A 24,961-nucleotide genomic window follows, 5' to 3' on the forward strand; every position below is an offset into this window, starting at 1 on the left:
GGGGGAGGGGGAAGGGCGAGGTGGGGAACTGCGCATGCCTGCCCCAGGCCGAGGGCCACAGGAACACCCACCACAGCCAGCTTCCCCCCAGCTGGGAAGGGGTGCCGTGGGGGGTTCCCTGGGCCCCATCAGTCCAGCTGATGACTATGGTGGCGCCGGCCCACACAGCTGCCCCAGGGTGGGCGGGGACTGGGAACTTCTACAAAGACCCGTGTGCCCCACTGGTGACAACGACATTTTCTTTTTTTCAATAACAAGAGATGTTTAAAATGGTTCAAAGGACTTGGGTTTCCTGATTTCCGAGCACCCGAGAACCGCTGTGACGGGTGCCCCGACGCCGGCACCTCCGAGTTCAAGGGGCTCGCTCAGGTCTACAGGGCTCTGTGAGGGCACCGCGGCCGGGGAGGAAGTCCCCACCGCACCAGGCCCCGCCCGCCCCCGCCGGCCGCCCTCACTTTTGTAGTTCCAGTGGATGCTGGTGACCTGGATCTCCTGCGTGGGGATGTACTCCTCCACAAACTGCTTGCCCTGCAGCCGCTGCCACAGCGCCGTCTTTCCCGTGTTCCTGTCACCTCGGATCACAATCTTCACTGGGGGGGGGACAGATCAGGTAAACAAATCAAACCAACGGCAAACTGTAACTTCACCAACAGTTCACTTGCCACACAAGTTTCTTCCACACAGAGCGTGGCCTGAGTGGCTGGCGAGCAGGGAGGAGCCCTGGTGCTGGGGAGCAGCCTGGCTGGAGACCCTTGAGGGGAGGACAGCAGGGCTTCCTGGCCGGCCCCCCCCCAGCCCCCAGGGCCCTCCGCTCTGCTCGCCCCGCCCCACCCCCGAAGGAGTGAACCGCGCTGGGACCCTGCACCTGCAGGGGAGTGGTCTTCCCCCAGAGCCGGATGTCCCGGGGACCCCTGACTCACAGGGTCAGGGTCAGGCTGCTGGAGGGGGTGGGGCAGCTGATGTTCTCAGGCAGCTCCCTAGATTTCGGAAGTTCGCTCTTAACCTACTTTCTCGCAGCCCTGGTATTTTTAGCACGCGATTTAGGAGAGCGCCAGCATTTTCAAGGCCGCACGTGTGGGCTTACAGCCTATATGCTATTTTGCTCGCCCAACACGTGTTTACGTGGCGGCCTGTGTGCCAGGTGTGCACGCGGCAGTGAGCGAGCCCACAGGACGCGGCGCAGGGACACGGGCAGCCCCGAGCCCTGGCCCGGCCCCCCAGCCTCCTGGCTTTTTCCTCCTGGCACCCACCCTCTGTTCTCGGACACTCACTACTCCTCCCGTGCAGCTGGGTCACGACGTCGGCTCCCCCTCCATGGTCCCCCCCCCCCCCCCCACCCCCCCCCCCCCCCCGGCCGTCATCAGGACACGTTAGCTGTTCTCAACTTGAAGCGCCTCCTGTCAGACCTCAGGGGCGCTCTTGCTCGCGCTCCATCCTGTCTCCAGATGGGACACAAGCCATGGGCCTCAAGGTCCAGGGGCAGGCGGTCTAGACACGATTCCATCCAGAAGCCAAACACCTGAGAGCGCCGCCAGAACACGTGTGCGCTGTCGGCGCAGCTCTGGCGGTGCCCCGGGTCCCTGTCACGGGCCTGAACACGCTGCAGGAAGCGTGTCGCTTTAGGGGAGCCCGCCTCCCGTGGGAGGGACCCACACGAGACTCACGGTCAGCGGCCACGAGCAGCCCAGCCCCGAGGGCGGGGACGCAAACGCAGAGCCCCCAGAGCGGCTGAGGGCGGGCGGGGAGCTGCGCGGCCCTTCGCGCCCCAGACAGCGCTGCTCATGGTGGCCGCGCTCCGTGTGCTCCCTCACCCTGTCCTGGCTTCCCCGGGCAGGGTCCTCTTCAACCTACTCTGCCTCTTTCTCTGCTCTCAGATTCCTGCTTGTTTTCTCAGGCCTCTTTTATTTCTTTAAACAGATCTGTGCACTGACGTGGTCACTGAGGTGCGGCTGACCCACGGTATGACGTCAGTCCCAGGTGTACGGCGGGCCTGACACCGTCTACACCACGAGGTGCTCCCGCCGTAAGCGCAGAGCCGTTGCGGGACGAGGGCCGTGTGCGCCCTGATACGCGTGGAGCCCGAGCCCCGAGGCGCCGGGTCCGCGGGTCCGGCCTCTGCTGCTGGGTGTCCTGATCTACCAGCAGCTCCAGGTCTCGTGAACGGTGTCCACGGGGCCTCTCTAAGGTCTGAGCTGAAGCCACTTTGTCAGAAGGTCCCTGTGATATTTCTGGAACGCTAGCTAATGACCTGGGAAGGCCTAAAGTGAATTCTCCATTTGAGACTTTGGGACCACAGTGATGATTCAGAGGCAAACCCACGTGGAGGTCACCCACGCGGGCTGACACAGACCTGGCTTTGGGCAGGGCTTTCCTGGGAGAGGCCACTTCTAGCGTGAGTTCAGGGTCCCCCCCCCGGCCCACGGGGGCCACACCCCGCCAGGGGCAGGCAGGCGCCTCAGCTTCAGAGCTGCCGCCCCTCCCACCATCACTCCCTCTGCTCTTGGGAAACGTGCAGCGAACAACCGCACAAGCCTCATTCGAGTTCAGAACTGAGTGATGCACCGATGTATTCCTAAACGTTTTACTCAGACGTTTACAATGTTGTTAAAGGGAAGGGCTGTCCAGCTTCCCGGCTTTCTCACGCTGCCAGAAACACGCTGGGTGCTGTGCTGAGACGGTGTGGGTGGTCCACGTCCTACATGAAACAGCGTCCCAACAAAGGGAACCCCCCCCTCACACACACACACACACACACACACACACACACACACACACACACACACTTTTAAGTAGGCTCCATGCCCAGCACTGAGCCCAATGCGGGGCTTAAACTCAGGACCCTGAGATCAAGACCCGAGCTGAGATCAAGAGTCAGACACTTAACTGACTGAGCCCCCCAGGCACCCTGGGAAAAATTAATATTTTTATTTCTATGTTAATATTTTCCCTTTAGAAGGGCCTGTATCTGCCCCTGCCCCATACTTTCATTTTCTCTTGTGCTGGGTGGAATTCTATATCTCCATGGAGAGCTCAATGAAAGCGGGGAGTCTATGCCTCGCTCCTGATTTTAAAAGACAAGCTTACTATGTCTCGTTAGTATATACGGATACAGGTTTTGGTAAATATTCCTGACCAGGCGAAAGGCGTTCCTTCTGCTCCTGGTTTGCTAAGATGTGGGTTTTCTCAGGGCGCCTGGCTGGCTCAGTTGCTGGAGCGGGTGACTCTTTTTTTTTTTTTTTTTTACAAATAGTTTATTGTCAAATTAGTTTCTACATGGAGCGGGTGACTCTTGATCTTGGTGTCGTGGGGTCGCATTCCATGTTGGGTGGAGAGATTACTTAAAAATAAAAATCTTAAAAAAAAAAAAAAAGAAGTGGGTTTTCTCTTTTTATTTTCTACAAACCACGAATGGGTGTTGACTTTTATCTGATCTTTTCTTTGCACCTACTGAGATTATAATGCTGCTTCTCCTTTAACCCACTGGTAAAGTGTAAATATCTTTTCTACTAATGTGTGCATTCCCGGAGTCGTCCTATTTGGTCTCAACGCAATGGTTTGTTACGAATATTTTGATGATTTTCTAGATCGGATTTCCTGGCCTCTCGCTAGGTTACGCCATCTGTGCTCACGGACAGGACTGGACGGTTACCCTCTGTGTCCGTCCTCCTGTGTCCTGGCGGCAGCAAGCAGGCTGGGCGCCCGTCTGTCACGCGCGTCTTCTCCATCACGGTGAGGCCGGGCTCTCCAGACTCAGAGTCGGGATTTCTCGGGGGCAGCCTCAGGGGCCTTTCTCTAGGCCACTGCCCTCTCTAAGTTTTCCATTCACCCGCACAAGATTATTCAGAACGTTTTGTATCTTAAAACCTTGTAGTTATAGTCCTGTACTCTTGATATTCGTGACATCTGTCTTTTTTCTTTGCTAACCTTCCCAGAGCCTACTTTCCCAGGCACGCGCCACGATATGTTTTGTTGAACACCTCAACTGATTCTTTTAAAAAAGTCACTGCTTTCTGCTTTTTCCTTTGTCGTTTCCTTCCTTCTACTTTCTTGGGGTTTATTTTGTTGTTCTTTGGGGCGCCTGGGTGGCTTAGTCGGTTAAGCGTCCGACTTTCGCTTAGGTCATGATCTCGCGGTTCGTGGGTTCGAGCCCCGCGTCGGGCTCTGTGCTGACTGCCGGCTCAGAGCCTGGAGCCTGTTTCGGAGTCTGTGTCTCCCTCTCTCTCTGACCCTCCCCTGCTTACGCTCTCTCTCTCTCTCTCTCTCTCCTAGAAATAAAAATATTTTAAAAAAAAATTTATTTTGTTGTTCTTTTGCTAAGTTTTCAAACTGTATTCTTAGGTCAGTGACCACAAGGACGTGGGCTGTTCATTATCACTGAACTGTGTATTTTTTTAATTCATTTTTGTTCACTCATTCATCCATTGAGAGAGTGAGAGGCAGAGACAGAGAGAGAAAGTGGGCACGGGGGAGAGAGAGACTCCACGCCCAGCTCGGAGCCTGACATGGGGCTGGATCCCTGGGATCTGAGGTGAAACCGAGCGCGGAGCGCGCAGCTGACTGAGCCCCCCAGGCGCCCCTAGTAACTTAAGTTTTTAACATTCATTCACATTTGCTGTGATTCATCTCAAGTGAATTAATCTCTTTATCTTCCTCTTAAACAGCGAAAGGCCTCTCCAAAGCCGAAACTTGGATCGGCTCGGTCCCGGCTCCCGGAGGCTTGCCAGGGGCTCAGTCCCTCCTTCCACCTGGACCATGTGAGCCACTGTCACAGCGATGGCCGTGACCAGCGCCTGCTTGGATCTCAGCCCATAGAGTCACCCGTCTCCGTGCTCACCTTTGTCTTCTAGGCCCCACGCCCGTGACCCGATCGCCATCCCCATCGATCTGGCGCCCACCCTCCATATTCTTTCAGCGAGAGCCTGTGCGCCGCCGACAGTGGCCTCAGACCGGAAATGAGCTGACCCACGCGCCCTCGTGAGTAACCGCCTCCTCGGGTGAGGCCCCCACAGGCCACAACCGTGACCGCTGCCTGCGCAGCGTGTGGGCAGGTGCCGCTGCGTCTCCGGCCCGGGGGTGGAAATGCTCGCGTGGCCGGTGTAGTTACTGTGTTTTTAAAACCCTGGACCCTTTGTGGGGTTTCCCGTACTTCCCGAATTCTGGAAAACCCTGCCTTCATTCCCTCAAATACTACTGCCTCCCGGCGCCTGCTATTCTTGTGTGAGACTCGTACCCCGCGTGTGCCCCGTCCCCGCTGCGCATCTCTCCCCCAGGCCGAGCCCTGTCCTCAGTGTGGTCCCTGCGCTGATTCACCTGCCTGCTGGCTTCTTGGTTTTAATGGCCGTATTTCTCATTCCTGGCGGTTCTCTTTGGTTCTTTTCCAAACATGACGTGTCAGCTCATAATCTTGATATAATCTTAAAGCTGTTTCCTTCTTACCCTGAAATCAACCTTTCAGAGGTTTTTTAGCAAGAGAAGTGTTTAAGTCCATTTCTAAGTTCTAGCACCGAGACCTGACGGGCCGGGACCCTGGCTGCCCCGGCGTCCGGGCGCCGGCTTTGCCGGGAGCGCAGTCCTGGGCAAGGGCGAACCGGCCAAGCCTCATCATGACTGGCGTTTCCTGACTTGGGAAGGTGCCCCAGTCCACGCTTCTTCACAACACCGCTGGGAACTTGTGTCCGAGTAGAAAGATAGACCAGGTAAGGCAACATCCTTTCTGCCACTTTGAATGCAAGTAACTTTCAAACTATAATTATGGTCCAATGTCTCATTCAGGTTTTGAGTCTAAATTTGATGTGTGCGCTGGGGCTCTTGCATAAGTGACATGAGTCACTTCTATTATCATTGCAATTTAAAAGAAAACTTTGCCCTAAGAGGACAAGGCTCGGTAAGAGACAACACATGAGCTTGGAAGCCACCCACCCTTGCCCATAAACCCTGAATCTATAACCATCAGCTGGCTGGCTTCTATCCCCTAATTAAAGTTTTTTGGAAAATAAATAAAGGAAATCAAAAAGTTTCAAAGTTGCACCTGTTCAAATAAAGGAAATCAAAAAGTTTCCAAGTTGCACCTTGTTCAACTAGCAGGCCAGCCTCCCTCTCAAAGGGATTTCTCTCAATTTCCACCTTTGCTGCGGTTCTCGGGAGTCACAGCCTGTCCCGCACCTGCCGCAGGCTGGGTTCCCTTCTCTGGGACATCCCTGCCATGCCTGCCCCTGCCCTACCCACCCCTGGTCTCTGCCCGTCAGGGGTGCTTTTCAGAAGGTGAAAAGTTTCCAGTTTCCAGCTCTGATTTCCACACAACTAGAATTAAGCTTAAAATAATACTTTAAGTAATAGAAGTAAATAAGGGAGCCGAATGAAGAATCTCAGCTTTGTACAAATGAGTAATTTGACTTACTACTCTCTTCTCTGAATGTAACAAATACATACAAAATTGAGAGTTGAATACATCTGTATCTAAAATACCTCTCTTTTAAGCCTGCACAGAGGTCTTCAGGGGCGCCTGGGGGGCTCAGTCGGTGAAGCATCCGACTTCGGCTCAGGTCATGATCTCACAGTTCACAACGTGGAGCCCCGTGTCAGGCTCTGTGCTGACAGCTTGGAGCCTGGAGCCTGCTTCGGATTCCCTGTCTCCCTCCCTCTCTGTGGCCCCCCCATCATCCTCTCTCTCTCTCAAATATAAATAAGCACAAAAAGTAATTAAACCTGCACAAACATCTTTCCGATTAGTTTAATATTGCATGTGACCACCTCAATATGTCATCAGAGAGACCAGAAAGTTCTCTTAAAGTAGTAGAGGGGGCGGGGGTAGGGAGGAACCCAAAACCTTGTAGCAGCAGTATATGAAAATCCTTGAAAGGAAAACAATTTAAAAACAGAGAACATAAAAGGGCTTTAAATAACACCAGGAAAAGCACAGTGAGATGGAAAACCTTAAAGAGGTCAAGAGGACGGGCAGCCTCTAGGAGCTACGCAATTTACATAATTTATGACAGGCCTGGAAACATCCTGGGCTCGGAGGGCATCTGAAAATAACTCCTGCTTCCCTTGGGGAAGAGAAGTCTCCTACAGTAAGTCTCTGTGCCTTCTGGAGCTTTTTCCAAATATATCCCTTACAAATGCTTCTTAAAAAAAGGAAGAGGGGGGCAGGAATGTGTGGCGTAGACGATATTCCCCTCTAACTGAATATGAAGCCCACAAAATCCCAGAGCTCAAACCACCACGGCCGGCTGGATCTCGGCGCCCCTGGGCAGGCTGTCACGTGGCTCACTGACGGGGAGCCCCACCACCCCTTCAAGCGTCACAGACCACAGAGCTCTCCCCACCTTATGTAAGAATCACTCTAGGACGAGGTTATCCGGGCCAATCAGGGCACCGCAGAGCGCACCAGGAACCGCCGGGACGAATTTTACCGTGCAAACGAAACGCACAGATTTCTTAACGTGCCAGGGTTCCTCGGGAATGACCCAGCGGTCAGAGGGGAACACCGCGGGCCCAGGCGCCCCCACTCCGGCCCTGGGGTCCTCCAGGACCTCGTCTCCGGCCCGGCATCACCTCCCGACATCATCTCCTGATCCTAGGTGAACGCCCCTAGGGTACCTGCCACAGGTAAGGGCTCAGCACATCTTCAACAGAGAGGAACAGGACCGGCCACATCTCCCCGCAGACCGCCAGGCCCTGGGGGCGCGAGTGCTTCCTGGGCCGGGGCGCGACCTGGTCTCTGCCAAGTCCCAGTCGCCGGGGCCCAGGCCTGCGGACCGTGCGGGGCAGCGCCCTCTTCCACCCGTGCCCCCGACCCCACTTTCCTCGGGCAGGAACCCTGCGCGCCCGGCCTGCACTCACTGTTGTACTGCACCCCTTTGGCGAAGCGCCTCTGCAGCGCCTGGTTCATGGATTGCAGCCCGGCGGGGATGTTCTTGTCGCGGCCGGGAGCCTGCTCCGACCCCACCAGCTTCTTGAGCGCGGAAAACATCTTCCCGCTCCCACGTCCGAGCCCGGAGCGGCCCGCGAGCTCAGCGGCGGCGGCGACGGCGGCGACCCGGCGCGGATCGCACCATGTCCCGGGTCCCGGCGGCCGGGCGCCTGCTTCGAGGGCAGAGCAGGGGCTCAGCCGCGGCGGTTCCGCTCCAGCCCCGGGGACCCCCGGCGCGGCAGCCCTCCGTCTGTCAGAACCGCCATCTTGGCGTTGGCTCGGCGGGGCGCGCGGCTACGGGTGCCGCGAGGGCCAAGAGGGTGCGCGCGTGCGCGGTGGGGCGGGAGCGGAAGCGGCCTGGGTCCGGCGCGCCGCGAGCGCCCTGGCGGTGCGGCGGTGTGCGCATGTGCCGCACGGCGGGCCGGCGGGGCGCGCGGAGCCACGTCAGCCGTCCGGCCTTCGGGGCGGTCCTCGGGCTCTCGGATGAGGCTTGGCACCTGTCCGCTTCCTTGCGGGACCCGTCCCCACTCACCCGCTAACTCTGGCCCCGCCCCCAGTGCCCCACGCTTCCGCAGCTTCTCAACGTGATCCCCCCACGTCTAGGTCTCCCGGAGTTCATTTCTGAGACTCCTGTCCCACGGCCCCCGGCAGTCCTGGAAAAATGTTTATTTGCGTAACAAAGCGCCGGCTCGGGGCCGGGGCGGGGCTCCTCCTCCAGCTTACTTCTTCTTTTTCTTGGCCACCTTGAGCCTCCCCTCGATCAGCCGCTGGGCCTGCCCCTTGATCTCGGCCCGCGAGGGGACGTAGCTGTGGTCCACGTCTGCGAACTGGAAGGTTTCTAGAAAGGTCGAGGAGGAGGGCAGCTGCACTCTGGAGCCCCTGCCGCAGCGAGCTCGCGGACAGTCCGGGCTTCGTGGGCGTGCAGTCATCAGGGGCCAGCTGTTAGCTACTTTGTCTTATTTTCTGTCTTCCCGATGCCCTGGCCTGTGGGCTCTTACACACCCGGGGAGAGGCTGCCCCCTGGCAGGGCTGGCCAGTCCCTGGGGACAGCAGAAGCCTCGCCCGCTGGGAGCGTCTCTCGTGCGAACCAAGCGATCCAGAGCCCCCCTCCCCACCCCTTCTTTATCAGATACACCCTCACACCAAGCCAATAATCCTCGCCTAAATCAACCGGGGGCCCGGCACCGCCACCCACTGGGATTCTTCCAAAAGCCCACCTGAAGCGGTTTGCCCTGCCCTCCCCTGCCTCTCCCACGGAAACCCCAAGAAGGGCTCTGGGCTCGGCCTTCCCCTTGCTCCTCTCCGCCTCCTGGCCGGCAGTGATGCTCCCGTGCGTCTGGAAAGTCAATACGTTCTCCTTTCGACGGCATTACCTTCTCCATGTCCTCACTAAGTCACTTCCGTAAGTTAAAAGAGCGTGGGTACAAGTGACACCCCCCGTCTGTCCCTGGAGCCCCCACTGCGCCTGCAGGTGGCCCTGCTCAGACGCTGCCGTCTGCCGCACGCCCGCTGCGCGTTGCCGGGCGGCCTGGCCCCCAGCCCGGAGCCTGTACCTATCACATCATCCTCCAGCTCCTCAAAGCTGATCCGCGTGTTCTGCTTCTCCTTCAGAGTCGAGGACTCCAGAGTATCCCTCAGCTTTGTGTTCACCTGCAGAGCACACGGGCCTGTCAGCTCCAAGGGTACAGGGGACAAAGCGGCAGCCCCAGCCGCCGGCTACCTCCTCAGTCCTGGACAGCATCCGCAGACTGTCGGCCAGGTACACGAGCTTCCCCTCGCAGTCGGCCAGCTTGCTGAGCGCGTCAGGGGGCTCGGAGAGCACCACTTCTCTCTGTAGGCCGGCAGAAGGTCTCATCTCTCCCCTGGCCTCTCCCAGGGGCCCTGCGTGCGGGTGGCTCCGCCCACTGCGGCTGGTACCTGGGCCGTGGGCAGGGCAATGCCAATCAGCCGGACATAGAGGTTGTCAATGCCCGTCTGGATGGTCAGCAGCAGCTTCTGGCTCTTGGTCATGTTGGAGTAGGCCAGCCGGAGCCTTTCTTCCTCCTCTCTCAGCATGTCCTTCATCTTCTTCTCAACAGACTTGAAGCTGTTGAGGACGATGGGGAGGGAGGTGGCACAGAGTCAAGGGCGAGGCGGCCACAGTCCTGAGGTGGGCGTCATGCTAAATTCAGGGGCTCAAGAGCTCAGCTGTGAGCACGTGGTGTCTCCTGGCTGGGCCTTCGTGGCCCACCCGTCTGGCCACCAGTGTCCACGCCGGGCTCCGCGCCGGGCCCCGGCCCACGTGGGCGGGTCACAAGGGCCCCCCTGGGCGGCCCTGGTGGGAGACAGGGGCCTCCCAGGGTACCTGACGGAGCCGGGCGCCTGGCGGAACTTGAGCACTGCCTCCTCCGTTTCCAGCTTCTTCATCAGGGCCTCGAGCTGCGCCCGCCGCTGCTCACAGTCCTCCATCTGCAGCCCCAGGTTCTCCTCCGTGTTCCTCTGTGCCAGGAGGCGGCCAGCGATGTCCTGGCCAGGCCAGTGGGGAGAGAAGCGGGTGTGGGCCCGGTAGGCATGGGCCGCACAGAACAGGCTTCTTCTGGGGTCCCCCCAGCGGTCAGCAACGATGCTGACTTGCGGCCAGGTCCTGGGTGAAGCCCTTCATGCACGGCCCCACGTGTTGCTCACACCGCAAGCAGAGCGGGCAGCCACGACAAGATCATCACCCCTGAGAAACTGCCAGGGGCTTTGAGCCACTCGTCTAAGGATGGGAGCTAAGCTTACTAATAATAAAGCCAGATCGGATTAAACTGAAGGACCAGGCAGTGGCAGCCTCTCATTATGGTCCTGGCGGTTTAGGGAGGGACAGAGCTGTAGGTGAAGGTCTCAGCATTTGGATCCTTGAATCCCTGCAGGCTCTGTGTGGCCCCTGGAACGTGACTCGGACATGCCGGCTGTGTCCCAGAGTGCGCTCTACTCTCAGCCGTGAAGCTGCAGCTGTGTGCCCACATTCATTCAAAAGGTACCCGCAGTAGGCTTTGGGCTGGGGCGAGGGCCCCCTGCCTGCCACTCACACCCCAGGAGTGCCAGGGGGCAGTACCCAGAGATAGGAGCATCGCACAGCCGTCTTCACTTTCTCCACTGAAGCAGTCACGTCTGTCTCGTATTCGATATCAGACTTGGAGGCCTCTCTTCTCCTCACTGGGCATAGCAGAGGGGAAGGGTGGCCAGCATGCCGGAGGGTCACGGGAACTCTGCCCGAGGCCATCAGACACCTCCACGCATGCCGAGGGCCTCCGGGGAGGCTACCAGAGAGCTGGGCAGGTACCTGTGAGAGTTACCTGCATTTTACCCTGCTCCTCCCTCAGCTGACCCTTCAGGGACACCCCAAGGCAGCTCCATCCAGCGGGTGCCCGGCATGGGTGATTCCTGGCACTTCTCAGAGGCAGCACAGGGGTCTGGGGCTTGACCCAACTCTTCTGAGGAATCACTGGGCGATCGAGCCTTGGGATGCCAGGGGACAGCACCGTCAAGTACAAGTACAGCGGAGGAGCGGGGGGGCGCGACCACACTTGGCAGTGAGCCCAAGGTTGGGAGCAGTGCCTTGCAGTGTGGGCTGTGGCTGTTGGCACTCAGCCTCTGCAGGGAGAGCAGGGAGAGGCGGGGGCTCGGCTGTTTCCCTCACCCTGGCCGTGGCTGGCCTCACAGAGACCTGAGTCTGTGCCGGTCTTTTCAGACCCTTGCTGGACGCGGGCAGAGAGCCGAGTGCGTACCTTTCACGGTTTCTGTAGTCATCATATTGGAGGAGAAGTCCAAGTCCCGCCGGCCCTGGGAGGAGGGGAGGAGGTGGTGAGCGGTGTCTTCTGCTGGGGAGGGAGCCGCCTGGCTTGCCTCCCATTGCTGTGGGGTCCCTCGGGGACTCACCCTGCGGTACTTCTCATTGGTCTCCTTCGTGTGGATCTTGTCGATCAGCTTCTTCTGCTGATTGAGCCGGTTCTCCCGTGCCCTGCGTTCCTCGATGAAAGTCGCCTCCCCTTGCCTCATGTTCATCTGGGGACGCAGGAGGTGGGGCAGGCGTGTCTCACCACGGCTTCCCATGGTGCCAAGCCTGGCCATCAGTTTCAGTCCCCATCTTCTAGATTTGGGAATAGCGCTGGAAGCCCTTGGCTGTGCCCTTCGTCCTAACAGGCTTGCGCCTGCGGCTTTCACAGTCCCTCCGGCCCTCCATTCTCCTCTCTGGACACCCCCACCTGGCCCCTGGGGGTGCCGCCTTCCCCAGCTGCACCCTCGGCTCAGGGACCCCGTTTCTCTCCATAGCCTGGGCTCCCTGCTGCCTCAGCTGTCTCCACTGACGACAACTCCCTGGAGTGATTCCACGGGCCTAAAAAGGACTCAGCATCGCCCCCCAAGCCCAGGCTCTTCCCGCGTGTCCTGCTTTGGCAGCTAAATCTATCATCTGTCCATGCCTGCCCATGCGTCCTGCATGCTGCCCTCTCCACCCCCGTCCACATCTGACTTGGCCCCACAGCTCATCGGGTGACTTCTGGGCCCCAGTGACCATCAGGCCCCTAGCTCCACCACTGGTCTGTTCCGTGTCACCAGCATCTGGACTCTGTACCCTTAGTCTCTGCAGCCAGAGCACAGACGTTTTAAAAGGCAAATTTCTCCTCCCAGAGCTCCGGGCTGGGTGGAGGGCCCAGCATCTAAGTGCCCCCCCCGGCCACCCCACCCCCCTGGCTCCCTGCTGCCTCCACTGGCCCAAAGGCTCCCTTCCTCCACACCTGCTCTCTTCCCGCCACCCACACCTCCTGTGGCCCCATTATGGCCCAGGACCTTGGTTGTCCGCCGGCCTCCAGGGTTGGGACCACTCCCCAGCACTGCCTCTCTGAGCAGCTAAGTGCCCCGAGTAGCCCCATGTCGCCCACTCGTCTCTGCAGTATAGGCCAGTGGCTGTGTGACGCTTCGTCGTGGACTCACTGCCCCCATCATGAGGATGATGCGTGCCTGACTTGCATGGGCTTTGAGGCGGCCTTGGCATGGGCCGCGTGAATGGATGGCCCCTGCCCGCACCAGGCTAACTCTCTCCCTCCTGCATCTACCTCTCGGCTTCCATGCCCAGGGGCCACTCTTTCTGTCCAGGGGCCTAGTGTGTGAGCAGGGCAGGCCGGTGAGGTGGCTGCTGGATCCTTCCAGTGACTGCAGGCGGTGCCGGGAGTGTCCCTATGGACCCTAGGCCAGACAGGTCTGAGACAGGGACCTGCGGGCTCCCTGGCCTGGGACTGGAGCTCACCTTGACCTCGTCCGTAATCATCATGGCGTCCTGGGACATGACTGTCATGTCTGACAGTTCCGAGCAGTAGTCACCCACGAGATTCTGCAGCTTGTCCAGCCCCATGGGGTAGCCTGCCAGTTTCTGTATCAAAAGGGGCGAGAGCAGGTGGGCACGGAAACTGTCCGCCCAGGGGCTCCGGGCCAACCAGATGCTGCCCCTCACGTCTTACCCCAGACGGCTGGAGCCCTGAGGACACTGGAGGGTCCGGCCTGTGGCCCCAGCCCCCACCAGGCGCAGAGCAGGGAAAAGCACTGTTTCAGGAGGGCAGACAGCATTTTCCTGGTGGACCCTCCCGCTGCCCGGGACCAGACCCTCAGGCATACTGCCAAGGAGGCTGTCACGGGGGCGTCGAACTGAACCGTGCCCCACCCCGGGGAGTGGCTGCTGTCTGAAGTGTAGCAGAGGGGCTCGAAACAGGGACGTGGGGTCAGAGACCAGGGCTTAAGGCCAAGGCTGCCCTGACCAGCGGGCTAGGGGAATTTGGGAGAGTGTTGCCCATGTGTTCATATTGGGTCTTTCACAAGGCTGCGGGCAGAATCTATATGTAATGAGGTATTAGGCTCAGAGCCAGGCTCATAAATAACTAATATATCTTGACCCCTTAGTTGTTTGTGGTTAGTAACTACAATGTAGATTTTCACTAGTTTTTTAAAAAAATACAGATGACCCTGGGAGTTATTTTTTAAAAATGCATATGTTCTGAAAAGAACATGCCCCTGGGGACACATAATTGTCCAAATGGAGGAGGGCTGGACCCAGGTAACAGCCGGAGCCGGGTGGTGGGTCCAGGAAGGTGAGGGGCGCAGGTGTTCGGCTGAGCCTAGGAACAGGGGCTGAGGGACAGGCCAGAGGAGCGAGACACCTGCCTGTGCGGCTCTGGGCAGAGCCTGGGGGGCTGTGGCCCCAGCCAGGAAGAGCGGCAGTGTCTGCCCGTCCCACGACATCTCCAGACATCTCCACCTGTCACCTGGCCGGCTGGGCTGCCCTCCAGGACTCCCCCTGCCCCAGCCTGGGGGTGAGGGAGTGTGGACGACTTCCTCACTCTCCCCGTCCGCCGCCTCCTCTCAGCCCCAGGGCCCCCACTGTCCACCCGCCCGTCATTTGGTCTTCTTGCTCCCCAAGAAGAGGCCTTCGGGGCCCCTGGGGGCCTCCTCCAGGCCTCTCCTGCTGGGGGCAGGGCGGCTGGCTGGGAAGAGCTGGGCAGCAAGCTCCAGGTTACCCGCCTGCTCAGAGGTGACCTGCCCTCTATGAAGTCTCTCTATGATGAGGGACTTTCTGAAGGCTCAGGGGCCATCTTTTGCCCTCGGAGGCCACACAACGATAAAGGATAGGACAAGATAAAAACACCGAACCATCAAATACGTGCAAGAAAACCCAAACAATTCTGATGTATCCCGTAAGATGCCGGTTTGAAGCAGCAAATTACAAGTTCTTGACAATGTTTTCCACCTAGGGGTGCACCTGCCCTGCTCAGCTGGGGCCCAGAGCAGGGCTCTGTCCCGGGGCAACCGGGCACGGAGGAGAGTCACAGCTCCCTCCCCGCGGGGCTGGAGCGTCCAGCCGCTGAGACCCTAGGCCAGCAGGGAGGCTGGGGCCTGCCGCTCCCGCTCTCCCGGCCAGACGGCTTCCCTGGGCTGCGGTGTGGGGTGAGGGGCTCACTTTCTTCAGATAATCCAGCAGGTCCACGTACAGCAGGTAGATGTTCTGACTCGTGGTGATCTTGACCATGGTCTTTTCAATGTTGTTCTCCAGCTGGCGGATGACCTGGGGACAGCCCAAGGGCGCACAGTGCTTCCGGACAGGCCCCGTGGACGCCCACCTGGAGGCTGACCCCGAGGCTGAGCTTTCTTCCAGGGAGGGGTCGGTGTGCATCGCTTTCTCCTAGCCCCGCCCCCCAGTGGAGTCCCACCCGCTCCCCCGAGGCCCCGCCTCCCGGAGAAGCCCCTCCCCTCCCGAGAAGCCCCTCCCCTCCCCGAGGCCCCGCCTCTCGGAAAAGCCCCGCCCCTCCCCGAGGCCCCGCCTCCCGGAGAAGCCCCGCCCCCGAGAAGCCCCTCCCCTCCCCGAGGCCCCGCCTCCCGGAGAAGCCCCGCCCCGCCCGCCACCTGCCGCTGGCGCTGCTCCTCCTTGGTGGCGTCGGGCTGGCGCTGCAAACCGGCCAGCTGCAGCCGCATGCTCTGCAGCTTCTCACCCCGCCGCCGCACCAGGTGGATCAGCACGTTGTGCACGTTCACGCGGTCGAAGACGTACTTTCGCAGCTTCTCGCGCGCCACCTGCGTCGGGGAGGGCGCGGCCAGCGCGTGGGTGCGCCGCGGGGCTGCTGGGGAGGGACCCCTGGGGTCGCGAAGCTCTGCCCCGGCTCCGCAGCGCTGCTTGGTGGCGGTGCTGGGGTGGGGTGCGCCGGCCGGGCGAGGCTGGGGGGCCCCTCCTGGGCCGCCTTACCTCCATGGAGCAGCGACAGTGCCCCAGCCTCATGGTCGTGTCCTTCCCGCAGGCCTTGGAGATGGTCCGCTGGTCATACTGCGGAGCGGTGGCGGCTGAGCTGGGCCCCCGTTCCCTCCCTGCGGGCATTCTCCCCGACCTCTCTACCCGGTGCTAGCCCGGCAGCGAGGGCGCATGCAGGCCCTCCCAGCTCAGAAGTGATGGGAGTCTGGAGAAGACGGCCCAGGTCTCCCTACGTGGCCAGAGAGCCAGAGAGGCCCCTGCTGTAGGGGGAGCCCGGAGAAAGGACCCCAGTCAGGCCCACCCTGCCCTCTGGGGTGGGTGGTGGGGAACCTGCCCATCAGGCTTGCTGGAGTGACCCGAGCCAGGGGAACAGGTCCTGGGGACCCCCTCCCCAGGATGGCCCCTGGCTCCTGAAAGGTAAGAGCGGGCAGAGGAGGACGTCCTTGCTGTCCTGCTGTGTGGGGGCCTGTTTCAGGACATCTGCCCCCGTCCCCACCCCCAGCCGGTGGTCAGCAGGGCGGGGGGAACAGGGCCCCTCACCTTCTTGGCCAAAGCCCAGTCCTGGGCCCCTTGGCGGATGTTGCTGCGGAGGAGAGCCAGCGTGGCTTTGTTCTTGGCCGTCTTCTCCTTTACCGCCTGGATCTGCAGTGCCCGGCATTGCTCTGGGGGAGGGGAGGGGCGGGCGCAAGGCTGCTGCCACCACAGCTGTGCTCCGTCCTGCCCCCGCTTGGGGGCCACGGGCTTCACTGCTCAGCAGTGCTCATCTGGGTGGCTCTCAGGGATGGCCGTGGCTGGGCAGTGGGGAGGGTGAGGTGGGCACACCCCATGGTCCCTTCCACACCCGATGGCCAGAGAAGCAGGTGGGTCCTTTCCTGTCCCCTCTGGCTTTGGGGTTCACTGTGCTCATAGATCTCCTTGAAGCCCCCCGCATGGCAGACCCCTTTGGTCCCTACTCTCAGGTCCATTTGGGGGTGGGTGACTGCTAGCCCTTGTTTGCCCTGGACTGGCCCCGGGGCTAAATCTGAAAGCTGGTCCCCTGGGGGGTGCGCTCACCCTGGAGCCGAGTGATTGTCTTCAGCTCCTGGATCTGCCCCTCAACATCTGCCTCACTGCACGCCTTCATGGTGGCCGTCAGGGTCCTCCAGGCCCCTGTGCACCTCCCACCCTCCCTGTGCTGGGCCCGCTCAGCAGAACCGCACGTGGCTGATTGTCCCCGGAATCTCGACCCATTGTGATGGGGGCCGGGGTTCTCCGCCACGGAGCCCCGGAGACCCCGGCCCCCCCGCCCCCACTCTCTCCCCCAGCCAGCCTCGGGGTTGTCCCCTGCGTGCTTGAGTCACAGCTGTTGTCTGCTCAGGAGCAGTGCCGGGGACAAGGCACTTTCCATAGGGAAATGATTGATGGTGATTTGACACTGCACCGCACACCAGCCCCCTGTACCCTCCTCGTCCCCTCCACACCCCAAGGCTGTCCTCAGCCTCCTAAAACTTCCAGTCTCTGCCTTATGGGATCTCCATTCCCTCATGCCACCCCAAGCTCAGATCCCACACCCAGGGCGACCTGGCTCATGACACCCCTGCCTCAGCCCTCACTACCCCATCTCTCCCTGACCTTCACCTGCTGCCTGGAGCCTGCCCTGCTCCGCCTCCACTTTCCTGGGGCAATTCCTGGGTCCAGTTTAGTTGCCGCTTCCCCCAGGCGGGGTCGCGCACAGCCGAAGCTTCCCTTAGGGTTACGGGTCCCCAGTGCCTGACAGCCGGGATTCCAAGGACGCGCCTGGGATAGGTCACTTCCCCCAGCCGTGCTGCATGGATTTGCTGGGGCTGCCGTAGCAAAATGCCACGGACCAGGTGGCTGACACAATGACAATTGCTTGTCTCGTATCCTGGAGGCTGCGTGTTCGCAGAGCTGGCTCCTCCTGAGCTTATAGATGGCCATCCCTCTGTGCGTCCTAACGGGGACACAGGCCAGAGGGGATCAGGCAGGGCCCACCTCACACAATCATTTCTTTAAAGGCCTTATCTCCAAATGCAGTCTCATTCTGAGGTCCTGGGTGTTGGGGATGCAAATGTAAATTTGGGGACACCACTCATAACAATGGCCTTCACCCAGACGCTGTCACAGGCAGGTCCTCCACAATCTCACAGACCTTTTTGACTTTTTGGTCATTGCCAGTCTTTATTTTTTTAAATGTTTTATTTATTTCTAGGAGAGAGAGAGAGAGACAGGGTGAGCAGGGGAGGGTCAGAGAGAGAGGGAGTCACAGACTGAAACAGGCTCCAGGCTCTGAGCTGGCAGTCAGCACAGAGCCCGACGCGGGGCTCGAACCCATGAACCGCGAAATCATGACCTAAGCGAAAGTCAGACGCTTAACCGACTAAGCCACCCAGGCGCCCCGGTCATTGCCAGTCTTTAAAAGGTGAGTCCAGGGGTGCCTGGGTGGCACAGTCGGTTGAGTATGTGACTTCAGCTCAGGTCATGAGCTCGGTTTGTGAGTTTGAGCCCTGAGTCAGGCTCTGTGCTGACGGCTTGGAGCCTGGAGCTTGCTTTGGATTCTGTGTCTCCCTCTCTCTCTGCCCCTTCCCCATTCATGAGTGCTCTCTTTCAAAAATAAATAAATGCTGTAAAAAATTTTTTTTGAAATTTTTATTTATCTCTAGGAGAGAGAGAGAGAGAGAGAGAGAGAGAGACAGCGTGAGCAGGGGAGGGTCAGAGAGAGAGGGAGACACAGACTCCGACACAGGCTCCAGGCTCCGAGCTGGCAGTCAGCACAGAGCCCGACGCGGGGCTCGAACCCACGAACCGCGAGATCATGACCTAAGCGAAAGTCGGACGCTTAACCGACTATGCCACCCAGGCGCCCCTGAAAAAAATTTTTTTTAAAGGTGAGTCCAGATCCATTCACAATTCCAAGTTCACCTTCTGCCCTGTGAGACCCCAGAGGGTTGGGAGGCCCGGTCACGGGCCTGGTCTGCTCCCTGCAGCAAACCCTCCTCGCTGTTGTCCCAGGGCCCGAGGCAAGGCTGCTCTTCGTCCTTCAGTATTGCTTCTACCTTCTTCTGCAGATGTACGACCCCCGAATTTTAGTGGGGCGCCACGTGCCCAGAGCAAGGCTGTCTTCCGAGGCACCTTGGGACTAGGTGTATCACGTGACTTCGTTTTGGTCAACGTGTAAGCACAGTGTCCCCTCCCCAGTGACTAGGATGAAGCTGCCTGGGACCACGAGGGGGACCTGGAATAGAGGCCATCACAGCAGGGGGCAGACTAAGTGGAGCCTGGGCCCTGACTGCCTACCAGCCCCAGACCACCCACTAGGACGTGAAAGAAAACTCAAAGCCCAGTTCTCCCCGGCTCCCCGGCCCCCCGGCCCCCGGCTCCCCGGCCCCCGGCTCCCCGGCTCCCGGCCCCCCGGCTCCCGGCTAACAGATTGCCTGCTGCACAGCGGGGGCCAAGGCGCCCAGGCGCTGAGCTGGTGCGGGAGCGGGGCCTGTGCTGTGTCTTCAGCCTCGCTGGGGAGGTGGATTTGCCCAGGTTTTATGTCATCTCTGCATCTTCCTCTGCTGGGGTGGGTGGGGTGTGTAGTCTTGCCCACTCCAGAACTTTCCTTCTGTGGGGATGGCGCTTCGGCAAGCTAGTTCTGGCCTCCCCCCACCCCTCACTTCCTCCTCCCCTGGAGAGAAGCGACTTAATCTGATAGGCGTGTTTGGAACGGGGGGGGGGGGGGGGGGGGGGGGGGGGCAGGCAGGCAGGCAGAGCTGCGGTGGTGGCGGTGGCGGTGGTGGCCTTCCAGCGCCCGCAGGGCCCGGTTCTGGGGCTCAGCGTTAGGAAATGCCCTGGCAGGTCCTCAGGTGTATGCTGCTAAGGTGACATTTGTCTCTCAACTTCTTGCTGCTTTGACACGCCTCCTGATTATTGCAGAACTCAGGTGGGAAGAGGGCAAGGCATTTATTCGTCCAATACCCGCCCCCCCCGCAGCAGCTGTCACCTCGGACTGTGGGGGATGCCAGGGCGGGACAGGGAGGTCAGAGCACCGGAGCCTGCAGATGGCCCTCCCGCTGAGCACCAGAGCCTCTCTGATCCCCTGCAGTTCTCAGCAGGCTGCCCTGTAGGAGGCCAACCCCCACGGGGACGGCCCCCTCTGGTCTGACCCCCTGGGCAGGGGCGGGAGCGGTCTGCACAGGTTTGGCAGATCTGGCCATGCATGTGTGCAGGGGACACCGCTGGGTCACTTCAGGGTGTGGGGAGGGCCTTTGTGAGGGGGGAGGGCCAGCCTGGGGTGAGGAGGCCCTGAGGGCTGTGTTCTAGAAGTCTCCGGCCGGGTCTTCTGCGCCCCAGCTGGAGCCCTCTTAGCTGCGCCCATCTGTAGAAGGCAAAGGGAGCGGCTAGAACCACACCCTGAGCTGCTTGCCAGGCCGGAGACCAGTCAGCTGGGGTGTGGCTACTCTTCTTGGGGTGCCCACACTCCTCATTCTGCACCCCCCCAGCCCGGGCCCCCGGCCCCTTCAGCACAAGGGGCTCGGGGAGGGCTGGCGTGCCTCCCCCTCCTGCCCCTGCACGAGGGACAGGCCAGCAGGGAGAGGCCCTGTGCAGCCAGTACGCGGGGCCCAGGCTCGCCTGCCTCAGCCCCTGGCACTGGCCCTCAGGTTCTGCTTCCCACCGCCCCCTGCCCCCTGCCTCTTACCTGTGCCCAGGTCTTTAGGGAGCTGTCCCGTCTCCAGGAAGAGCCAGAGGTTGCGGCATCTGTGTGACTCCACTCGGGTCACCCAGTAGCTGGCCACTGAGCCTGTGACTGGGGACAGGGGGCAGGGGCCAGTGGGCCTGGGCCTCTGCACTTCTCAGGGAAAGGGGACCTGGGCAGATGGTGGTGGCGGACTCCGCAGGACGCCCACTGAGACCCGGGACCCCCTCCCAGGAGGCAGGGATGCCCAGTCACAGCCTCCCCACCCCCGCTGAAGAGCCAGCCATGCCCTCTGGCAATCAGGTGCATTTCCAAGGCCATGGGCACAGGCCCCGGAGTACCCACCCACGGCCACCAGCACGTTCCACTGGAAGGGGTACGGGAACTTCCTTTGAATGAACATCTGCAGGCCGAGGGTTGCGCCGGTTCCTGCCAAGAGCCAGGTCCCCCCCGTCAGCCGGCCTGTCCACGAGGGGCTGAGGGCCCCCCGCACCTGTCAGGCTCCCAGCCCCTGACGCCGCCTGCTGGGGAGCAGCGTGAGACAGGAGGGCGAGGTCTCTCCACAGCCCAGGGCCCGGGGACCCAGCCTACCTGTGACAAAGGTGAAGATGCCCTTCATGAATGCGCTCGACTGGCACGCGGCATACTCCTCCAGTCCCTGCGGCGGGGGGGTTGAGGGCTCAGTTCCCCCCCTTGTACATCCCACCTGTCCCTCCTTCGGGCACATTCTGCCCGTAAGGAAGGGATCCACCCATCGTGAGGCCCTGGGGGCTGGGACACATCCCACCTGCCTGCGTGTCCACCCAGGTTTCCCCAGTCCCCATAGCAGGAGGGTCCCCCTTCTCTCTGTGGCTCTTCCCTGACGAGGGCACCCCCTCCCCGAGCCTCTGCCCGCCCCGCTCAGGTCAGCTTCTGAGGTCCGGGGCCCGCGTCCCAGGCTGGTCTTCTCACCGGGTGCTTCGCGGCTACGGCGTCGTCCACCCGGGACAGGCCCAGGTTTACCATGGCTGGCGGGTCACCGCGAGCCTGCGGGCGGGCCTGGGCAGGACACGGCGGCGGGGGCGGGTCGAGCAGAGGGGCGGGGCCTGCGCCGGACACGGCGGCGGGGCGGGGCCGAACAGAGGGGCGGGGCCTGCGCCGGACACGGCGGAGGGGCGGGGCCGAAAAGAGGGGCGGGGCCTGCGCCGGACACGGCGGAGGGGCGGGGCCGAACAGAGGAGAGGGGCCCGCGCAGTACACGGCGGCGGGGCGGGGCCGAACAGAGGGGAGGGGCCCGCGCAGGACACTGCGGAGGGGCGGGGCCGAGCAGAGGGGCGGGGCCTGCGCCGGACACGGCGGAGGGGCGGGGCCGAACAGAGGGGCGGGCTTGCGCAGGACAGGGCAGAGGCGGCGGGGCGATTAGAGGGGCGGAGCCTGCGCCGGAAGGGCTGGTGGCGGGGAGAGCAGGCAGAAGGGGTGAGGCGGGGCTAGGGTCCTGCGAGAAGGTGGGAAAGGCCCGAGGGTCTTCGTGATGGCGGATAATGTGGGCGATGGGACTCAGGTGGCCATTGAAATAGAAGGGGAGTGGGGCTGGGTCCTGGCCAGGTCTCCTGGGGGAGACTGACCATCAATTTAGGTCGCTGGTCAGAACATTGAGGTCCCAGCTGGCACAGAATGGACATGGATTCAGGGATACGGTCCCTGGGCCACTGGATCCTGTGGGACCGTGGGAGGGTCTAGCTCACCTGTACGCCCCAGCCACAGTGGAGACACAGAGCTGCCTCCTGGCCTGAGGAGGAGGCCGGGCCTGGGCTGTTTTCCTGAGGGGGGGGCAGTGCCTGTCCAGTGGTCAAGGTTGGGCATTCTGGGTGGGGCAGGACCCCTCCTTTGAGGCTTTGGCCCCTCACTTAATGGTAACGTTGGCTTTAAGAATAAAAGTTATGGGGCGCCTGGGTGGCTCAGTCGGTTAAGCGTCCGACTTTCGCTTAGGTCATGATCTCGCGGTTCGTGGGTTCGAGCCCCGCGTCGAGCTCTGTGCTGACTGCCAGCTCAGAGCCTGGAGCCTGTTTCAGTCTGTGTCTCCCTCTCTCTCTGACCCTCCTCTGCTCATGCTGTCTCTCTCTCTCTCTCTTCTAGAAATAAATAAAACATTAAAAAAAAAGAATAAAAGTTATTTTACCAGCAAATATGGGTTTATTGGGGAATAGCAGAGAATTATAATTTGGGACATGCAAGCTAACAGCAAAACCACAGACAAGTCTAACAACGGAGAGAAACATTATTTTATGGAGAAGAAGGAAATGGGAGGGGCTGTCCCGAACCAAAGGCCACCAGAGTGAAGCAAGGCTTCAGCGAAATGGAGGCTTTTCACAGGCTGTGTCGCAGGAGGCCTGGATTTCTCGCAGGAAGGACAGAGTAGGTCCCTCCCCCTGGGGCCGGGAGCTCGTGATTTTCCCCGTAATTGGCACTGCGTGGTGCGGCTCCCCCTGCAGGCGGGGAAAGCCAGCAACGGCTTGGAGGACGGTGGCCCTGTCCTGAGCCCCGACACCCACTACCTTCACTTGTGCACACAACAGGGGAGGGTGGGGTGCAGGCTGGTGCCACCACCCCTTCCCCGGCACCCCAGGGAGGCCATCGTGTGCCGTCCACACTTCATTTGCCGGGATGAGCTGCTTCTGCCCCTCCCACCGCCTGCCTCCCACGTGCCCACTCCTAGAGGGTGTGCGTGTGCCTGTGCACGTGTGTGAGCTGACATGCCCGTGCAAGCAAGCCCCTCTTTCGTGGACGGGGGCCTCCCTCCTGGCCCCGGGCCCTGAAGGGGAAGAGGCGAGACACTAGGGTCCAGAGGGCAGGCCACCCCGTTTCTCTGTGAGTGCTGCTCCCTGGCTCCTGGGGGTTCCCCCCAGTGGCCCCTCAGTAATGAGGTGGGGTCAGCACTCTCCTGCCTCTTGCGCCCTGTTCTGGACTGGAGGACACCATCCCCTTCCTCCTCCCCTCTGCTTCCCCCCTCCCACCACTGAGCTTCCCCCTCTCCCCTCGCCTCCCCTGTTCCCTCCTCTCCTCCTCCTTTCCATCCCTCATCCCCTCCCCTCTCCCCTCCCCCTCCTCTTCCCTCCTCCCCTCCCTTCCCCTCCGTCTCCCTCCCCCCTCCCCCCTTCTCTCCCCCTTCCCTCCTCTTCCACCTTCGTCTTCTCATTCCCATAGTGTGGCTGCCCCAACAAAACCGGAGGCCCCGCAAATAGGAGGGTCCCCAAACCCTGAGTAGGGCGGCCGCCAGTGGGCCAGGTCACCGCCCAGCCCGCAGGTGCTCTCAGGCCTGCGGTAGGCGTGCGACACACGACCCCAGGTTCGGCAAGAGGAGGGGGCACGGCCTGCTGCTGAGCAGTGGGGGCTGGGGCGCCCCAGGCCGCAGAGCCCCCGTCCTGACTGCCCTGCGCACCGGAGCTGGGGCAGGGTGGCGGCGGGGTGGCGGTGGCCTGCAGCCTGAGGTCGGGGTGGTGAAGGTAACTAGGGGGCAGGGGCACTGGGGGCGGCTGCCTGGTGTGGATTCCAGGTGAGGGTGGGGGCAGGAGCCCCTCCTGAAGCCCACGGCAGAGGTGCCCAGCCCTGACCCATTTCCTGGAGGCACACGGGGGGCACACGCAGATTCGGAGAAAGTGGGCAGGGTGTTTACCCAGAGGCTGCACCCGTGGGTGGAGCTCCGAGCAGCAGAGCTGACCCACCCACGTCAAAGGGTGGAGGGAAGGACCGGTTCTAGAAGGTCGAGGTGAACTGTGTAGGTGAGCCCCCTGTGACCCTAGAGGGGATCTGGCCTCCCCCCTCCCAGCTCCTGCTGGGGCTTCCTGGGGCTCTCTCAGGGGGTCAGGGGGCCCTTGACATCGTCAGCACAGTTTGGGCTCCCTGTGTGGTCAGCAGGGTGGAGGCCTGGAGACTGCTTCTCCTCCCCCGGGGGCAGAGGTCTGGGGGCCGAGAGCAGTGCCAGGGACCTGACAGAGCCGGTCTGGGGGAGACGGGCAGCAGCCCTGGGCCACCCAGACCGGTGAGAATTTACTGGAAGGATGCTGGGGCTCCTGGATCAGCAGGAAGCCGGAGAACCAGGCCAGGGGGGTCCGGGGCAGCTCTGGGGGCTGCTGAGCGGGAACAGAACAAGAACCTCCCGCGGGAAGTGTTGAGTCTGAGCCCCGCTGGGGGGACCGAGGGTGCCAGCCCTCCTCCCGGCAGGGCTCAGACCCAGGGAGACCCAGGGAGGGCCGAGGCGCGGCGGGGCAAGTGGCGGCCCCCACACCTGGGCCCCGTGGTCTTCTCCCGGCACGACGCTGGGGGCGGCGAAGCAGGGAAGCCAGACGGCCCCTCACCCACCAATGAGGTCGCTGTCCTCGCCCGGGTGATGGGATGACAGTGGCTGCTGCCCCGAGCTTGGCACAAAGGCAGGAGCAGGGGAAGGGTGCTCGGAGGAGCCGGCTTCCTGCCTCCTGGGTGGTCGTGCTGCAGCTGGGCGGGCCCAGAGCCCACCCCTGCACACAGCCTGCAGGAGAGGGGCTCCCCACCTCACCCCTGCACACAGCCTGCAGGAGAGGGGCTCCCCACCTCACCCCTGCACACAGCCTGCAGGAGAGGGGCTCCCCACCTCACCCCTGCACAC

The 24,961-nt window shown here is 61.3% G+C and overlaps 3 protein-coding genes and 1 long non-coding RNA gene across 4 annotated transcripts in view; 1 reads left to right on the plus strand and 3 right to left on the minus strand.

Annotated features, from left to right (window-relative positions):
* RABL6 (RAB, member RAS oncogene family like 6) overlaps nt 1–8,209 on the minus strand; it is a 20,414-nt gene extending 12,205 nt beyond the window's left edge. Inside the window, exons 1-2 of the mRNA XM_039224621.1 lie at nt 7,843–8,209; nt 456–590 (exon numbers count right to left, since the gene is read on the minus strand). Of these exons, the coding sequence (XP_039080552.1) occupies nt 456–590; nt 7,843–7,972 (265 nt within the window). The 5' untranslated portion in view covers nt 7,973–8,209. The remainder of the gene's footprint in view (nt 1–455; nt 591–7,842) is intronic.
* Nucleotides 7,552–10,703, plus strand: LOC120226441. The gene is made up of 3 exons (XR_005527021.1): nt 7,552–7,608; nt 9,569–10,061; nt 10,310–10,703. It is a non-coding gene; the product is annotated as an uncharacterized LOC120226441 (long non-coding RNA).
* Nucleotides 8,615–16,850, minus strand: CCDC183 (coiled-coil domain containing 183). Its single transcript, XM_039224623.1, has 14 exons — nt 16,716–16,850; nt 16,203–16,324; nt 15,660–15,737; nt 15,323–15,490; nt 14,880–14,984; nt 13,179–13,301; nt 11,813–11,938; nt 11,662–11,716; nt 10,989–11,089; nt 10,257–10,417; nt 9,830–9,998; nt 9,633–9,743; nt 9,466–9,562; nt 8,615–8,750 (listed from the first exon to the last, which is right to left on the minus strand). Exons 1-14 carry the CDS (start codon nt 16,783–16,785, stop codon nt 8,632–8,634), a joined length of 1,605 nt encoding a protein of 534 aa, XP_039080554.1. The 5' UTR covers nt 16,786–16,850; the 3' UTR covers nt 8,615–8,631.
* A 2,553-nt stretch (nt 16,851–19,403) lies between these two features.
* TMEM141 (transmembrane protein 141) lies at nt 19,404–21,394 on the minus strand. Its single transcript, XM_039224639.1, has 5 exons — nt 21,292–21,394; nt 20,932–20,998; nt 20,686–20,769; nt 20,344–20,451; nt 19,404–20,022 (listed from the first exon to the last, which is right to left on the minus strand). Exons 1-5 carry the CDS (start codon nt 21,343–21,345, stop codon nt 20,009–20,011), a joined length of 327 nt encoding a protein of 108 aa, XP_039080570.1. The 5' UTR covers nt 21,346–21,394; the 3' UTR covers nt 19,404–20,008.
* Between the last annotated feature and the right edge of the window lie 3,567 nt (nt 21,395–24,961).

This window comes from Hyaena hyaena, unplaced genomic scaffold, assembly GCF_003009895.1.
Source record: "Hyaena hyaena isolate Hyena2069 unplaced genomic scaffold, ASM300989v1 scaffold_1692, whole genome shotgun sequence".
In the NCBI taxonomy this organism is placed as follows: domain Eukaryota; kingdom Metazoa; phylum Chordata; class Mammalia; order Carnivora; family Hyaenidae; genus Hyaena; species Hyaena hyaena.

Bases quoted from the DNA above. Each gene is read 5' to 3' on its own strand.
- CCDC183 (XM_039224623.1), bottom strand. From the start codon at position 16,785: ATGAAGGCGTGCAGTGAGGCAGATGTTGAGGGGCAGATCCAGGAGCTG. The intron at 13,302-14,879 runs GTGAGCCCCTCA...CTTTTGATACAG, and splicing joins TGCTGGATTATCTGAAGAAA to AAACTGGCAGGCTACCCCAT. The intron at 9,563-9,632 runs GTAGCCGGCGGC...TGTGCTCTGCAG, and splicing joins TGCTGTCCAGGACTGAGGAG to GTGAACACAAAGCTGAGGGA.
- TMEM141 (XM_039224639.1), bottom strand. From the start codon at position 21,345: ATGGTAAACCTGGGCCTGTCCCGGGTGGACGACGCCGTAGCCGCGAAG. The intron at 20,770-20,931 runs GTAGGCTGGGTC...GGCTCTTGGCAG, and splicing joins CATCTTCACCTTTGTCACAG to GAACCGGCGCAACCCTCGGC. The intron at 20,452-20,685 runs GTGGGTACTCCG...CCCTGTCCCCAG, and splicing joins GAACGTGCTGGTGGCCGTGG to TCACAGGCTCAGTGGCCAGC.